We start from the raw sequence: 17,615 nt of genomic DNA, 5'->3' as shown, positions 1-17,615 counted from the left end.
GTGGCTGTAAACAAACTTTAAGGGACTGCCAGAAACTTGGCCACACCCATGATAAAAGGACATCCAGCTAATTAAAATTATACTGGACCATTTATAGTGCCAGATTAGAGAGGTTCAGCAGGTACATATTTACCACTTTACAGAAGCATGGAGATGAAAGAGTTAAAATCTGTACTACAGGAGCTAAAAGTTGTGTGTCACATTAAACATTTAAAATATGTAAATTTCCAATGCTTTGCATACAGTGTGTGTGATTAGAGGGAGCTTGAGAGCCACCACTGAGATTCAAATAGATCAGCAGTTTTCAGTGTGGGTTGCAATCTTGTTTTAATATGGTCATCAGGGCAGAGAGTCCCTTCTGAGAGCTCCATGGCCCCAATCCAGAAGGCAGCTAAAGTTCCAAGCCAGGCTGAAGGTAAACAACAATTGCAGTTTTTTCCAGTGTGTGTGTGTGGGAAGGGGAGGGAGGGGGGAGAGTTTCACCATTTTTTTTAAGTCCAAATGGGGATGCCAGCACAAAAAGTTTGAGAAACACTGAAATAAATAGGCCACCAAATCCAGGATTTTCTCTCTTAACTATGGCCATATATGATTCTGAAGAGGATGACAATAAACATCTATAATGTGTGTGGACGAAAAGCTCTGTGCTTCCTACAAGAAATGGCTCATGGTTCTGGTGACATATTTTCATTGCTATGTTTCTGATATAAAGAGGAAGGTGAATATGCAAGAAACATTTCTACATCCATAAGTAGCAATCTAAAGATACACTGAGGTGAAATTCATCCCTCCCTGCCCACATTCCAAATATCATACACTGCATTAGTGAAAGAATTCACTCAGCCATACTACCTCCAGGAAGGACAGGAGTGTCATGCAATTATGTGTTAATTCTTTCACACTATAGCCCTTCCATTGTACCAGCCTAGCCACAGCTAATGTGTGGAGAAGCCCAAAAATGCATGCAAGGCTAGCAGAAAGTTACCCCTCCATGCCTTTCCCACTACTTTTGAACAGGTTTAAGTAGTGCAGCGCAGAAGGTTTGCACAGATCCTCACACTTACATTCATTTCACAATTATCACTGGAGAAGGCAGTGGAACACTTCAAATGATTTCAGTTCAGTAGGTCCTGATTAGAACTTTAAACCTGTTTCTTCCACATGGTGTATTTGGAATTTTTTATATTCTTAAGGAAATGGTTCTCTTGATTTAGGAATGGTAATAAAATGTTTAAGTCGTGTTTTAAATGATGTACACTTTAAAAAATAAAGAATACATACAAAACAAATATTTTGAGGCTTAATAAAATTAATATTATTACAAGGCTACATATGCTGCACAATTAATTGATCAAAAATCAGCTTATACTGTTCAATGATGTTACTGTACCTTACCAGACCAGCTTCAAGGGCTGCATAACTGTTTCTGCCAACCTATAAATTTTTGAATAACAACAAAATTATTGTGATTTTTCTTAGTAAATAATTCATACATTACAAAGCATGTATGTAACAAGGGCCATAAATCACTAAGCATATACTGATGATCACATCTAATGACATTTCTTCTTATAAAAACAATTACAATAGATTTATATATTTGGATTAACTAAAACATATTGATTTTATAGCACGTATTAATTTTATCCAAAAAAACCCTTAAGGAGTTCTTTAGGAAGTGTTTTAAAATACGCATTTTAAAATTGAAAGAATTCCTTCATCTGACTATTTGTGTAAAGAGCTGCTTTGCATCATATTTTACAGTTTGGTTCTACTAGCTTTATTAATATAACTGAAAGTAATACATTGGTTTTATAATGAACTAATACAGTTCTCAAACTATGCTTAAAGTGATGCAACTGTTTTTAAAATAACTCTTAGCTCTACGTATTTTACCTTACCAAACAAAAAGCAACTAATAATGATTCCCGAGTGGGGTATTTATAATGCAGCATATTCCATTATTTCAAAATCTTAATAGCTTCATCACATTTTTCAAATGTTCAGTAGATAAACATGTGTGTTCCTGACAACAAACTCTCTCATTCAGGCTTTGCTTATTTGCATGGTTTATATTTTGAATATGCATAACAGTCATGTGTTTTATCCAGCTTCTCAGCAGACATTTAATTGCTATTTCTTATAGAAAGACATACCTTGTAAAATATACCACAGTGCTTTTATTAGTACATTATCAAGTATTAGCATAAACAATTAAGACTAAACACTTGTCTAAGAAGCAGTGTACATTTTGTGATGCATTATCCTAAATTAAGCTTATTTCTTCCCCATACTAATTCACAAAATTAGGTTGTACTATACACATATTACAGGTTTTATTTAAAGGAATTATTTTATCCCTAAATTAAGATGCTATTACTATCTGAGTCCACCTTGCTGTACCTACCAAGTGGATTTAAACTGAATGATAATGCCCAAAAGTGTTTACAGCTGATTCGAATTTCTATTCAAACGTATGTTTTGAGAAATGCAAAGTGTAGATCCAAAGTTCTTATGTTTCTGTTGCCAGCAAGGTCACAGAGGAAGATTAAGACATATTACAGTAAACAATTTACCATAAACAGCTAAGTCAATTAATGTAGGGACCAAAAGAGAATGATGAAGCCAAATTATTTCAAGACATAGGTCCACACAGGAAATAAGTAAACCAGGGAACACAATACAGCTGCATGTGGCTTGCTCTTTTTCATATTTAGAGGTAGCATGGCCCCTAGAACTAAGCAAGTCACTGCCTGGAAATAGAAACTACTGATTTCTAATTGTGGCTTTGCCACTAAGTCTCTGTGGGCTTGTCATCATTAGTTTTATTTATGTATTTTTATTTTATCTTCCAGTTCATCGTTTCATATAGGTTAAAGCCAGAAGGGACCATTAGATCATTTAGTCTGACCTCCTGTAATGCCATAGGCTGTTAAATTTCACCCACTTACCACTGTATTGAGCCCTATAACTCATGTGTGTCTAAAGCAGAACTTGCATTTAGTTAAAGCACATCTTCAAGAAAGGCATCCTTGTCTTGATTTGAGAACATCAAGAGATGGAGAATCCATATCTTCCCACACTAGTTTGTTCCAATGGTTACAAATGTCTTATTTCCAATTTGAGTTTTTTTGGGGGGGCTAAATCCAAGTAAAATAAGTAGGCAATCCCTAAAGTAAACCAGAAGAGATTGTAGCCTGGAGTAACTGTTTTGGACTGTCCTCAAGAGCCTTCACAAACTGTTAACTACCTCAATATAATAAATTAATTTAGAGATAAAAAACAAAACTAAATGCCATGTGACGTTGGGGAAAGACACTCACCTTGGCTACGTCAACACTGCAGAGTTTGTACAAAAATGTCCATTTTTGCGCAAAACCTCGCGGCGCGTCCACAAGTGTGTTTTTGCACGAGAAAAAGTACAGTAGATTGTCACAAGACAGGGCTTTTTGCGCAAGAGTTACTCCTCTTTCTACAAAGAATAAGTCTTTTTGCGCAAGATTTCTTGTGCAAAAAGGCAAGTGTGGGCGGACAACATGGGTTTCTTGCACAAGAAACACCTATCAGAAAAAGCACAGGTGCTCTGATGGCCATTCTGTGAATGACAATCACAGCTTTCTTGTGCAAGAGCATTCGTGGCAGTGTGGATGCTCTCTTGCACAAAAGCACATCTCTTGCACAAAAGCACGTGGTAGTGTAGATGCATTCTTGCGCAAGATCTTTTTGTGGTAGATCTATTCTGCAAAAAGTTCTTGCGCGAGAAGCCTGCAGTGTAGATGTAGCCTTAGTGTATTGATTTTCTCCTCTGTAAAATGGGGATATTTACCCACTTAACAAGGATGTTGTGAAGGCTAGCTAAGTTAATATATGCAAAGTAAGTCCTAAGCATTATTATGACCATGTCTGTTTTTACAGATAACCCTTTTATGCAGCTGATCTATGCTTTTTTTAGTTTCGTTGTCTTTACATCAACCAAATGCAGATGAGACAAGTCAGAATTGCAAATGAAGCAGGGGATTTAAATATCCCCCCGCTTCATTTGTATAAACATGGCTGCCGCTTTTTTCTGGCTCGGGGCTTTGCCGGAAAAAAGCGCCAATCTAGATCTTTCGGAAAATAAAGCCTTTTCCGAAATGTCCCTTATTCCTGATTTTAAGAGGAATAAGGGACATTTCAGAAAAGGCTTTATTTTCCGACAGATCCCCGTCTAGGTTGGCGCTTCTTTCCGGCAAAGCCCCGAGCCGGAAAAAAGCGGCAGCCATGTTTATACAAATGAAGCAGGGGATATTTAAATCCCCCGCTTCATTTGCAATTCCGACTTGTCTCATCTGCATCCCTTTTCCGGAAAAGGGGTGCAGTGTAGACACAGCCTAGAAGTTTCTTTAACATAGACAGAACCTTGTTTGACATGTTTAAAGAGATTCTCTTGCATTTAATGAACTTTACATCCTGTTGCTATATTTTTTTTCTGCTCTATTTCATCAGCTTACAGTGCCTTTTTAAGAACTTGTTAAAGGGACCTTGCCCACCGGGCAATTCATTTAATTAAAGTTGTGCTTCAGTCCCCCATCTGTAAAATGGGGAATAGTACTTCCCTAACTCACAGGAGTGTTGTGAGGATAAAATGTATTAATAATCAAGGCATTAAGATATTATGGTAATGAGGTCAGATAAGTACTTAGATTTTTTAATCGCTTCTGCTAGAAAGATTTCTATCTACTGTTGTTACAACTAAAGCCCAAGATTATTGTACTGAAAGATTAAAAAGAATAAAACTTTGTTTACTTTGTGATTTTAACAGTGTTCTAAATATAGTCTGTTCCCCAGTGTTTTTATATAGTAAGTACAGGCTAACTCCAACTCCCATTGAAGTCTGTAAGGCTTTGTCTACACTACATCCCGGAAAAACTCTGCCGCGTCCAGAGAACGTGTCTGCTTTTTTGGATCAGTTTCAGAAATAACTAGTGCGCTCTGTTGGAAGCTCTGTATTCCTCATTTTAAGGCTCTTCCCCACATTTGGCCCCGTGTAGACAGGCCAAATGTCGGAAAAGCCTCTTCCAAAAAAAGAATCGGAAAAAGGTATGCAAATTGCAGTTCGCAATTTGCATACCTTTTTCCAAAAAATAACCTGCAGTGTAGACATAGCTTAAGAGTTGGATTAGGCCTTTAGTTTTCCCTGTAACTGGTGTGAGTTTTTCTATTACAGCAATAAAGGAAGAAAAAAATATTTTAAAGAAAGTAGAAAATGTTACTAATTACCCACAAAATCAGCAAGAGGACTGAGGGGCAGGAGCAATATATGTACTGTTAACTTACTTTGTTCTTAAAAATGATGCATTTTAAGTTGATAATGTCTCTGACAGCCTGCAGGTTACAGATAGCTTTCGATCCAACACGAAAAAAAGCTGCCATCAGATACAGAAACTGATCTTTATATACAGTTAGATGTCTAGAAGATTAGAAGTTTGCTTTAGTGGATATTTAGCCAGGAAGTTTCCATTAAAACAAACACACAAAACATCTAAGATTTAGCAATTTGGATTAGTAAACAGTACTCCAAGGAATACAGCCTCTGGTAATAATATCTCTTACTGGTGGGAAATCTCTAGTGAAACAAATTTGTCAAACACACAAAAGGTATAAAAGTGAAATATAGTAATTAAGACTTGTGCTTTATTGATTGTGTGGCTTAAGTAATTTTTCATTACTAAGGTAAGATTTAATAAGTATAAGTAGTTAAAGATTCTGACTTGGCACTAGTCATTAGCATGTAATTGAACTAGTAAAAAAGATCAGTTAAACCTATGTTGATTACCACCTTATCTTTGAAAGGCAATTAAGGACCTCAATCATTGCAACAAGATTTGATTGTGCAGCCTTTATTGGACATTGATCTTTCAGCAAAGTGCAGTTACATTTTCCATTAATTTACAGTAACACAGTTTAACTCTGATACCCTAGACTGTTGACCCAGGTAAGATGTAATGCTAAGCACTCATTTAGGTTAAGATGCCCCCAGTAGTCATTACTGTTTAAAAGGCAAGTGCTGAAAAAAGTAGCTACCTGATCCATTGGGTTTAGAGTAAGGTTTCAGTTATCTGCATTAGTTGTTAAGTGAGGTGAAACAAAGCTCCTTGCCTTCTTATGTCATCTCTCTCATTTAAACATCATCCTCGTATACAGTGAAGAGATAATTAAAGCAAGAGTTACAAAGCAAACTGTACTTTGTTTCAAATGAGAACAGAGCAGATCAAGTCAGCAGAAAGTTTTGAATTTTAATCATGTGTGACCAAAGTACTGATATATAATCATATGTATACGTGAACATACATAATTTAGTAGGTATAAAAAGAACCTGGCAATTAAAACCTGGCACATAAAAATTAAAGCAAAAACATAATTAACCAGATGAAATCAAACCCCAACCAGATCCAAATAAAGTTACACTCCCTTGGCCAAAGTTGGAAAAGGTCTCCCTACAAACTACTGTTATATGTCTTTCTAACTGCAAGTTAGATCTTCTGATACATCCAAACACCAAACTCATTCATCCTAAAAGGGTCATCTATAATCTACTACATCTTCTAGGTGCTGCCGCCAATTTACTATTATCCCCATAGTCTTATCCCGGCTGGGGTTCAGCCAGCTAACTCATCTATGCTCCGATCTCAACCACACATTAGGTAAAGCATTTGATAGCACTCACTGGGTTGGATGTGATATAGAACTTGTGTCATCAGGATACTAAAAGCACAACAGCACGTACCTCCTCACTAACCTTCCCACAGGCTCAAATATACATTGAAAAGGAGAGAAGGCAAAATGAAATTCAACATTAGAGCATCCTTGGGGACGAGTAGATGCCCAAGACCACCCTCTAAGTAGGACAGCAGCAGCCATATTCTCTATATGATAATTAGATCTGAGCCCCCCACTTTCTAGATCTCCGAAGCCAGTCTATAACCTATCCAAATCAACAAACACCATTTACTTCAATGAGCTTTGCCATATTAATAATGCATATGAACCCAATCAACTTTAGAGAGGTGAATTCTAGAGACAATGCAGCTTGGATATTCTTTGGAATGGCACGCTGGTCTATATCCTTTCTTCATGCCCTACCCAATATCAGGAGATGCCAAGAAACTTCAAACTCTTAGGTTATACCTACACTACAACCTTTTTTTTTTTTTTTTTTGTGGAAGAGCAGATGTGCTCTTTCAGAAGCTCTGTCTTCCTCCTCCCACGAGGAAGAAGGGCTCTTCCAAAAGAGGAGGCTTTCCTGAAATTTGGCCTAGTGTAGACGGGCCAAATTTTGGAAAAGCCTCTTCCGAAAAAACTATTGGGAAAAGGTACGCAATTGCAGAGCACAATTTGCGTACCTTTTTTCCAGAGACAAAATACAGGACTATGTAGCACTTTAAAGACTAACAAGATGGTTTATTAGATGATGAGCTTTCGTGGGCCAGACCCACTTCCTCAGATCAAATAGTGGAAGAAAATAGTCACAACCATACATACGAAAGGATACAATTTAAAAAAAATGAACACACATGAAAAGGACAAATCACATTACATTTTCTTCCATTATTTGATCTGAGGAAGTGGGTCTGGCCCACGAAAGCTCATCATCTAATAAACCATCTTGTTAGTCTTTAAAGTGCTACATAGTCCTGTATTTTGTTTCAGCTACACCAGACTAACACGGCTACATCTCTATCACTTTTTTCCAGAGATCACTGTAGTGTAGACATAGCCTTAGGAAGGTGATTTCATTGGTCTCTCAAAATAAGAGAAGTTCACCAATCTATTCTATAGTATTGGAAAAGGGTTAGAGAATTTAGGGCCATCTGAGACCTCAATTGCTCAAACAGATTCACGAGGAAGACAACATTTTGGAGTGGAGACTCTAGATTCCGCTCTTACTAGATCTTCTGAAGTCAGTGACCTGAAAACGAACTCATCTGCATGTTCCCATCAGGCTGTCATGAGCAATTCCATGAGTTCAAGTATCCTCATTGTCAGTACAACACATCTTCCAGTTTGTCTGCTACACCCATGGGCTGCGTCTAGATTGACATGATTTTCCGGAAATGCTTTTAACGGAAAAGTTTTCCGTTAAAAGCATTTTCGGAACAGAGTGTCTAAATTGGCACGGATCCTTTTCTGCAAAAGCACTTTTTGCGGAAAAGCGTCTTTGCCTATCTAGACGCGCTTTTCCGCAAAAAAGCCCCGATTGCCATTTTCGCGGAAAACAAATCTGAGCTTTGCGCAAAAGGGATTTTTGCCTGAACAGGAGCAGCATAGTATTTCCGCAAGAAGCACTGATTTCTTACAGTAGGAAGTCAGTGCTTTTGCGGAAATTCAAGCGGCCAGTGTAGACAGCTGGCAAGTTTTTCCAGAAAAGCAGCTGATTTTCCGGAAAAACTGGCCAGTCTAGACACAGCCATGGGGTATCCTAAAGGCATAGTGATAGCAACCAGGCTACAGAGTCTATGAATTCATCTATGCCCACTTTGAGATCATACACTCATCAGAATCTTGTCCCTAATATGTAACCTGATCCACAGATTATGTACAAAATATGGATTACTTCAGAATTCTCAGTTAACTTTGAGTATAAACAGATTCTTGCCTCAAAATCAGTCCAGTATTATCAAAATTACAATGTAGTTCTACACGAGAAGGTAAGGCAGTTAACAGAAAGGCAAGTTAGTCCTACGGGCTACAAGGTCCCTTATAGGAAACCACCCAGAGGACCTTCCCCATGTTTTAGACACATGGATTTGCAATAGCTTTACAATACAACTCCTTGATCCCCTCTTAGATGATTGCCTATTTCGGAGCTGACCTAGATGCAAGGAGAACCAGATTTTTTTGTTGATGTGGACTAGACAAGTAACTAAACTGCCAGTTTTCTCAATGAGGCAAAGGTTTGATAAGATCCAGATGTTCAGATGTCACAGAATTCAATATTATCCATTCATCCTTATCTGCTGTTCCTATACTTTCTTGTGTCTCATGTTTGCAGATAATTTGACGGGTAGGACTGCACAACAGAGCTTCAGAAGTTCCTCTCTGGATCTGGAACCATATCCAAAGTCCTCCTCATGGTCAGCAGCCTTTCCAGATGGGGAGCACTCTTGGAACAGAGCTTGTACCTCAATAGTGTTTTCCTTTTTAATTCAGACCACAGTGAGGTCACATCTGGAGTATTGCATCCAGTTCTGGGCCCCCCACTATACAAAGGATGTGGATGCATTGGAGAGGGTCCAGCGGAAGGCACCCAAAATGATTAGGGGGCTGGAGCACATGACTTCTGAGGAGAGACTGAGGGATTTGGACTTATTTAGTCTACAGAAGAGAAGAGTGAGGGGGGATTTGATAGCAGCCTTCCACTTCCTGAACGGGGGTTCCAAAGAGGATGGAGAGAGGCTCTTCTCAGTGGTGGCAAATGGCAGAACAAGGAGCAATGGTCTCAAGCTACAGTGGGGGAGGTCTAGTTTGGATATTAGGAAAAACTATTTCACTAGGAGGGTAAAGTATTGGAATGGGTTACCTAGGCAGGGGGTGGAATATCCATCCCTAGAGTTTTTTAAGTCCCAGCTTGACAAAGCCCTGGCTGGGAAGATTTAGTTGGGTTGGTCCTGCTTCGGGCAGGGGGCTGGACTCGATGACCTCCTGAGGTCTCTTCCAGCCCTAAGATTCTACGATTCATGGCTAAAGAACAAAACTTGGTCAGAGACTGACCAAAAGAACCCGACAAATAAATTCTTTATGCAAAAAAATAGATTTAATCTTTCATTTTTTATTAAACCAATTAATTTTTAAAATATACTGAGTAACCCTGACAATGAATATCCTAAGTATTTGTGGAAATGAACACACTACCCTTTATGAATAGCATATTTTCCATTGCCTACTCCAACAGGTCTTATACAGTAAGTCTTAATGAATCCAATGAATAATATTATATTTGAACTTTGCTCTCAGCCATCTTCCAGTTCATCTTTCACCATGATCAACTCCACAAGAGCAAGAGGTCTATTGATTTTCATGTAATACAAGAAAATATTACATTTGCTTAATTGTTACACAGTGAGAGCATTGAACAAGAAATCAAGTCTCTATTTAATGCTGCTAGCAGCACAGAATTGCAGTGATCAATAGGGTAGTTTGTCAAAGATGTTCTCTAAGGAGACTTGCCCATCACTGTATGGACAAGGAGTCACGTTGCTTGCATTTATTGAAAAACAGGTGAGCAAAGTCAGCAGTACACATTATCAGAAATCAAACAAGCTGCAGTGAGTGGAGGTGCAACTCCAATGAAAAGCTGTATTTATAGTCTGGTAATTAAAAACCATTTTATCAGCCTCATGTTGAGACCAAACCTTTACAGCAAAGTATTGACAAGATCAGTAGCAATGAATGAGCAGTATTTGACTTAAAACTTATGAGCTGTAGTTATTTAACTTTTGCCCATTACAGAGGAAATCAGTTCTAGCTATTCTAGCAAAATGCTAACCATGAGTTTTATTATTAATGAAGCTTAATGTAACTCTCTTCTGTGAAAGCTATTTATTCAGCTTGTGTCAAGAATATTCTTCGGTACAAAATATACTGGAATGAGTGCTCCTTGACTAAAGTTATATTTAGTGTTACTTTCAGTTGTATTTAGTGAAGCAGACACACTTCCTTCATAAAGCATGGAACAGCATCAGTTCATTATATTAGTCATATTAGTGACTTTATCCTTTAAAATGCCCCTTGTATGTTGTAAGATGCTGCTGAGACTATTTGGAGCTGTGAGCTGCTGTATTACTTCTTTACCTCAGCAAGAGTGAGTTCTGATGAGCAGATTGTGTCTGCCCCTAGCCACACCAGTCTGTCTTCCTCACTTGCAAACTCCTCAAAGTTCTCCCGGGCCAAACATCATCTGTTGTGCTAGTTAGTACCTAAGAAAGGTAAAACTGTAAGGAATGCGTTTGATTTTTTGAGGAAACCTATTTGTCTTAGCATGTATGATCTTCAGAAAGATTATTGATAAGTTCCTTTAGAGTGATAGTGAGAGGGCTGCATGAAAGGCCCTCCATCTCAGTGGGCTGCACAACCAGTGGTGAGCAACCTGAGGCCCATAACCCAGTGGGGTTTCACCCGCGGCCTGCACTCCCCCACACTTCCTATTCTTCACCCACAGCACTTTCAGAACACCGCAAATCCACTGATTTGTGATCTATCCCCACTCTTCCCCCCTCCCTCCCAGATTTTGAACAGTCACGAACAGCTGATCCGTGGCGTTCCAGCTCTGGATCACAAATCAGCAGATTCATGGTGCTCCACAAATGCCAGAATGAGAGGGGGAGGAGTAGAAAGTGCAGGACTCCAATACCTCAGTTCATGAGGGGTGCAGACTGGGGGTCCACAGGCTGCAGGAAGAACCCCAGTAGGCCACATGCAGCCTGCACGCTGCCCATCTCTGATTTAGACAAAGATACACAGAAAAAAAACTGCTCTGATGACTGATATGGGACAATATGAATTCAAAATATTACCATTGGGGTTCACTAATGCAGGAGCCACTTTTTAGAGGCTTGTCAACCACGTGCTAAGTTGTTTACAACATTTTCCAAGAGCATGTGTCAAGAATATAGCAGTGTTCAGCAACTCTTGGTCTGATTACAATAAACATGTTAATGCCATTAATAACCTCAAACCTGTAACTGCATCTTTTAGATGTGAGAAATGCAATTGACTACAGCAAAAGAAAACACAGAATTGTGAATTCAGGTATTGAAAGAGAAAAGCAGAACCAATTTTCAGATGTTTTCTTTTAAAATATATTTAGATGTGAATGTTCCATTGACACATACTACATAGTCTCTTGATGTGGATTTTAATTCGTGGAGTGGGGATTCGAAACTCATTTCAATATAACTATATAAAAGAAGGGTGCTATTACAGATTCCTTCAAACTCTGATTAGCTGCAAGGACAATTTATATATTGTTGAGCACCTAGGCACAGAATTTAAAACTCTTGTCATTTACAATTATGTGTAATGTTTTTGGAGAACGCGTTGCTTGCCTTCAGGTAACATGATAAACATCATAACCTATTTCATGTATATAAATAGATTTTTAAAAATAATCCGAAGACTCTTCTCAGCAATATGCATTTCAACCACTGTCTTTAGAGCAAACACTTTTGAGGACTGTAGAAAAGTCCATTCATTTTCCAAAGCTGCTAATACCTTGCCTTCATTGACTCAATATTCACTTCATACTGCTGCCAAAACAGGAACATTTTTGTAACTAAAAAAAGGACTGTGAAGTCTTTTGAAGATGACACCACATTAAAAAGGAACACATAGAAAGCAAAGATTTGCTTTTAAATTGTTTATATTTTAAAGCAGCAGAAATATATAAATACACACAGCTGTGAAAACCCACCGAACCAAAGTGCTTGAATGCACAATTTCAGTACATGGCACCTTCATCTTCTTTATTCAGAAAATAAATAGTTACTGGGCCACAACTTGTGTGAACAGTCTCTGTGACACTGACAAGAAACCAGGAGCCAATTCCATATAATAAAGTTGGGATGCCTATAAAAGAGAAAAACGTGTTACATACAACCATTTCAAACCAAGAGAACTAAAACAGTGATATCTAAACATGACTATGAAGGATAATATAAATATTACAGTAGGGGGCTCACTGTGTAAGCAGCTGTTCTAATAAATTCCCTGCACTGAAGAGCTTAGAACCATAGTCCCAATTACATACTGAGAACCACATGAGCAGATGCTGATGCTCATGGGTGTCTCCCGACAGTTCTCAAGGCAGGATAAGGGCCTAGTTTAAAATAAGATGTAACAAGTGGGGAGTGAACAGTCAGAAGAACTGGAAGGAATGCAGATGAGAGGAAAAGGGATATGAGACGCTTGGATATGTGGAGTAGCTATGCTTAAAGCTAATTTAGTCTTTAGTAGACTTGTAGGATTACAGGGAAATAGTGTAGTTCGTGACTTTACAGATCAATGGGAAAGGATGTCTCATGCACAAGGGATGGAACAAAAATGTGAAGGTGCATGTGGGAGAAGTTGATAAAGAAGTGATTATGGCTGGCAGTGTTGGCATCAACTATGCCAGGAAGGTATTTCAGGGGACGGCAATTTGTATTATAGTGTATTATATTTAGTGTATCATTATTTGTATTATAGTGATAGGTAAGATACAAAGTGGTGGTATGAGGCCATGCTCAGAAGAGCCTTAAAATGTAAGAAGAAGCTGGTGTTATATTTGATGCAGTGAAGAAGAGGGAGTCCACAGAGGGACTCAGAGAGGTACTTATGCATGTGCCTAATTTTAAGCATATTAGTTGCCTAACTGACTTTAGTGGAATTATTCAATGCTTGAAGTGAGGCATGTGCTTTATTACCTTACTGACCTGAGCCCTCAAAAAAGGAAAGACCTGTACATGGGGGTGGTGGTGAAGGGTGTAAAAGCAGCCCCCCCCCCCATGGTGCCCCAAGTAATCATACTCCAGCCTGCCAGAGGAAGGCAGGAGCAGCGTGCTGCCTGAGCCTCCCTCCCCCATGCTCTGGCCAGCTGGGAGAAGGCTGAAGCTGATTTCCCTGCTTACTTCGGGGACAACAGGGGTGCATTCATACCCTTGAGATCCACATTTATGAAAAGGCACACACTCCCAAAGAAATTCCTGTGTACGGGCCTGGATAAGATTTTCTGGGGCTCCATTCAGACTGTCTTAGCAGCCGAGCTTTGAAAGGACATGTGGAGGATTACTTGGGTGTCAGAGGCCAGAGAAGTGGAGGCTGTCATAGTCAACACAGAAGATGAAGGCCTGGATAAGAGTTTTGACTGTGCACACACAGAGTTTATTAGACACAGAACATCCTTAGTGCTATTACAGAAGCAGCAGCAAGATTTGGATAGAAGACCCAAGTATCAAGGCAGAGAGAGGACAGAATCAAAGAGAACACCCAAAGAACATTTTTAATACAAATTAGATAACATAATCACTTTGAAAATTGTATCAGTAAACTTTGATTTATGCTAACAACCAAAGCCAAAACCAGTAACATTTGTTAATATGAAAGATTACTGTCTTCATACTAGGGATGTTTGAGTGTAAACAACTGTAGCAACATAAATAATAAATAAAAATGTATAGCGTCTGAAAAACATCACCAGGCAGGGTGTGATTGTATTAAGTATTGTGCAAGCAAGTAATAAATTGAAGACACAATATTTATTTTCAAGAGCCAAATTCTGCTATTATGTTTGTGCACTCACGTTGACATCAGTAAAGCCAATAGCAGTAGTTTAATTAAGGGCAGATTCTGGCTCACAGTAATATTAGAAATTATTTGTAAAAACATAGGTACATATTCAGATGGCATGGTATTTTACTTAAAGTTGATTGTGTCCCATGATTTGTTTAGGGATAACTTAATTTGTTTTTATAGTCTTTGAAACTTCATATACATACACACAACCAAAAGTTAGGAAAAAACTCCCAAGACATATTGTGCTGTACAGCTTGACAGTGGGACGAAGTCAAGCATTTAACTATGTGCAATATAAGTTATATCTAGTCACTACATCTTATTATGAAGAAAGTTAAAGCTGCTAAAGCATGTCAAATTTGATTTTTTTTAAAAAACTATGTCAGATGCAAATATTTTTCTGGATAGTCCGATGGTGTCAGTGGGCAGGAAGTGCAGCTTAGAATTGGAATGAATGAACAAGTGGATACTTTAAGCCCCTGGTGTACAGCCAGTTCTGAAACGAGCTAGCCACACTCAAACAGCCACGTGTGGCTAGTGTGTCGGGCGCCCCGGCTTTAAGCACTAGCGTAAGCAGTATTAAAAAAGTTTCTAAACTACACACTAGTTAAAGTGCAGTTAATAGTCTTAGACATATTTATATTAAAAAAACAACCCCAGTCCCTGGCATCAGCAATTCACCAGGCTGCCACGGACCCAGGGAAAGGTGACCTGCGGAGGGTTCAGCGAAGGGCAACATCGGGCCGGGATCTTAGCCAGTGCTGCCCTGGCACAAGCCCAGGGACCCTCAGTGCAAGGGGGCCCCGATTGACGATTACTCCCCCCAACGATCACTCGCCGGATTTCACCTGGGCGATACAACGCGCCAGGGGCAGGAACAGAGCCCCTCTGGGAAAGGGGGGGCAGCCCCCCCCATGGGCGCTGCCTCTGACAGGAGTCACGGGGTCCCGTGACTGAGGGGGGCTGGCAGAGGCTCACGGAGGGAGAGAGATCCGAGGGAGGGGGGGTCAGGCAGGGCAGGGCGGGAGTTTGGGGGGGGGGGGTCAGGCCGGGAGCTGGGGGGAGGGTCAGGCCGGGCGGGGCGGGAGCTCGAGGGGGGGGTCAGGCCAGGGGGGCTCAGGCCGGGCGGGAGCTCGGGGGGGTGTCAGGCAAGGCGGGGGCTGGGGGGGGGGTTAAGCCGGGGGGGGGGAGGGTCAGGCGCTCGGGGGGGGGGTCAGGCCGGGGCGGGTCAGGCGCTCGGGGGGGGGTCAGGCCGGGGGGGAGGGGGGGGGGGGCGGGGAGCTCGGGGGGGGGGGGGGGTCAGGCCGGGGGGGGGTCAGGAGCTCGGGGGGGGGGTCAGGCCGGGGGGGGCGGGGCGGGAGCTCGGGGGGGGGGTCAGGCCGGGGGGGGGCAGGCGCTCGGGGGGGGGGTTAGGCCGGGGGGGGGGGGCGGGGCGGGAGCTCGGGGGGGGGGTCAGGCCGGGAGGGGGGGGGGCAGGCGCTCGGGGGGGGGTCAGGCCGGGGGGGGGGCGGGGCAGGCGCTCGGGGGGGGGTCAGGCCGGGGCGGGTCAGGCGCTCGGGGGGGGGTCAGGCTCGGGGGGGGGTCAGGCCGGGGCGGGTCAGGCGCTCGGGGGGGGGGTCAGGCCGGGGCGGGTCAGGCGCTCGGGGGGGTCAGGCCGGGGGCTCACCCGCGTTGAGCAGCTTGAGGGCGGTGAAGGCGGCGTCCTGCAGGGCCAGGTCGCGGCGGGCGCCGCGCGCGCAGTGGTACTTGATGAAGGGGAAGCAGCCGGTGCGCAGCACGTGGTAGTTGGCGCCGTCCACCTGCCAGTTGAAGTGCGAGCGGCCGAACTGGTCGTTGCGCACGGCGCTGTACTTGACGCAGTACGAGGTCCAGGGGGGCAGGCCGCGCTGCCGCAGGTGCTGGCTCAGCACCTCCGAGGCCGGGGGCTTGGCGCCGCCCCCCCCGCCGGGCGCGAGGAGCAGGCGCAGCGCGGCCTCGTGCAGCCGCCGCAGGGGCGGCATAGGGGCGTCCGGCCGGCCCAGCCCCCCTCCCGCCGACCCGGCCGCGCGCGCTCCCGGCGCTGTGCGTGCGCGTGCGAGCGCGCTCCCGGCGGTGGCTGCCGAGAGCTGTTGGCTGAGCGCGCGAGCGCCGAGCGAGGAGAATGGGGGGGTGGCCTCACGTGGGGCCGCTGGGGGTCCTGACTGGGGGGGTCTTGAGGGAGGATGGGGGGGGGCTGGGGGGAGGGGGTCCCGGTATGGGGGGGCCCTGAGGGGGATGCTGGGGGTCCCGGTATGGGGGGGCTCTGAGGGGGGTCCCGGTATGGGGGGGCCCTGAGGGGGATGCTGGGGGTCCCGGTATGGGGAGGCTCTGAGGGGGGTCCCGGTATGGGGGGGCTCTGAGGGGGATGCTGGGGGTCCCGGTATGGGGGGGCCCTGAGGGGGGTCCCGGTATGGGGGGGCTCTGAGGGGGATGCTGGGGGTCCCGGTATGGGGGGGCTCTGAGGGGGGTCCCGGTATGGGGGGGCTCTGAGGGGGATGCTGGGGGTCCCGGTATGGGGAGGCTCTGAGGGGGGTCCCGGTATGGGGGGCCCTGAGGGGGATGCTGGGGGTCCCGGTATGGGGGGGCCCTGAGGGGGGTCCCGGTATGGGGGGGCTCTGAGGGGGATGCTGGGGGTCCCGGTATGGGGGGGCTCTGAGGGGGGTCCCGGTATGGGGGGGCCTGAGGGGGATGCTGGGGGTCCCGGTATGGGGGGGCCCTGAGGGGGATGCTGGGGGTCCCGGTATGGGGGGGCTCTGAGGGGGGTCCCGGTATGGGGGGGCCCTGAGGGGGTCCCGGTATGGGGGGGCCTGAGGGGGATGCTGGGGGTCCCGGTATGGGGGGGCCCTGAGGGGGATGCTGGGGGTCCCGGTATGGGGGGGCTCTGAGGGGGGTCCCGGTATGGGGGGGCCCTGAGGGGGTCCCGGTATGGGGGGGCCTGAGGGGGATGCTGGGGGTCCCGGTATGGGGGGGCCCTGAGGGGGATGCTGGGGGTCCCGGTATGAGGGGGCTCTGAGGGGGGTCCCGGTATGGGGGGGCCCTGAGGGGGATGCTGGGGGTCCCGGTATGGGGGGGCTCTGAGGGGGGGGTGGGGGGGCCCCTGGGGGGTATGGGGGGGCCCTGAGGGGGATGGGGGGCTGAGGGGGTCCCAGCCTGAGGGGGAGGGGGATGGGGGGGGAGGGGGTCCCGGTATGGGGGGCCCTGAGGGGGATGCTGGGGGTCCCGGTATGGGGGGGCTCTGAGGGGGGTCCCGGTATGGGGGGCCCGGGAGGGGGTCCCGGTATGGGGGGGCC

The 17,615-nt window shown here is 44.3% G+C and overlaps 1 protein-coding gene across 2 annotated transcripts; it reads right to left on the bottom strand.

The window, feature by feature from the left end:
• Positions 1 to 10,188: 10,188 nt before the first annotated feature.
• Positions 10,189 to 16,357, bottom strand: C14H15orf61 (chromosome 14 C15orf61 homolog). 2 transcript variants are annotated; one of them, XM_075896859.2, is made up of 3 exons: positions 15,974 to 16,357; positions 12,449 to 12,603; positions 10,189 to 10,955 (listed from the first exon to the last, which is right to left on the bottom strand). In XM_075896859.2, exons 1-2 carry the CDS (start codon positions 16,305 to 16,307, stop codon positions 12,476 to 12,478), a joined length of 462 nt encoding a protein of 153 aa, XP_075752974.2. In that variant the 5' UTR covers positions 16,308 to 16,357; the 3' UTR covers positions 10,189 to 10,955; positions 12,449 to 12,475. The 2 variants fall into 2 exon arrangements, with proteins under 2 accessions (XP_075752974.2, XP_075752973.2); XM_075896858.2 differs by having other exon boundaries at positions 10,189 to 12,603.
• Between the last annotated feature and the right edge of the window lie 1,258 nt (positions 16,358 to 17,615).

This window comes from Pelodiscus sinensis, chromosome 14 (assembly GCF_052426305.1).
Source record: "Pelodiscus sinensis isolate ZL-2025 chromosome 14, ASM5242630v1, whole genome shotgun sequence".
Taxonomy (NCBI): domain Eukaryota; kingdom Metazoa; phylum Chordata; order Testudines; family Trionychidae; genus Pelodiscus; species Pelodiscus sinensis.
This window is presented reverse-complemented; position numbering and strand designations above follow the sequence as displayed.

Bases quoted from the DNA above. Each gene is read 5' to 3' on its own strand.
- C14H15orf61 (XM_075896858.2), bottom strand. From the start codon at position 16,307: ATGCCGCCCCTGCGGCGGCTGCACGAGGCCGCGCTGCGCCTGCTCCTC. The intron at 12,604-15,973 runs GTGAGCCCCCGG...TCTCTTTTATAG, and splicing joins CCTCAAGCTGCTCAACGCGG to GCATCCCAACTTTATTATAT.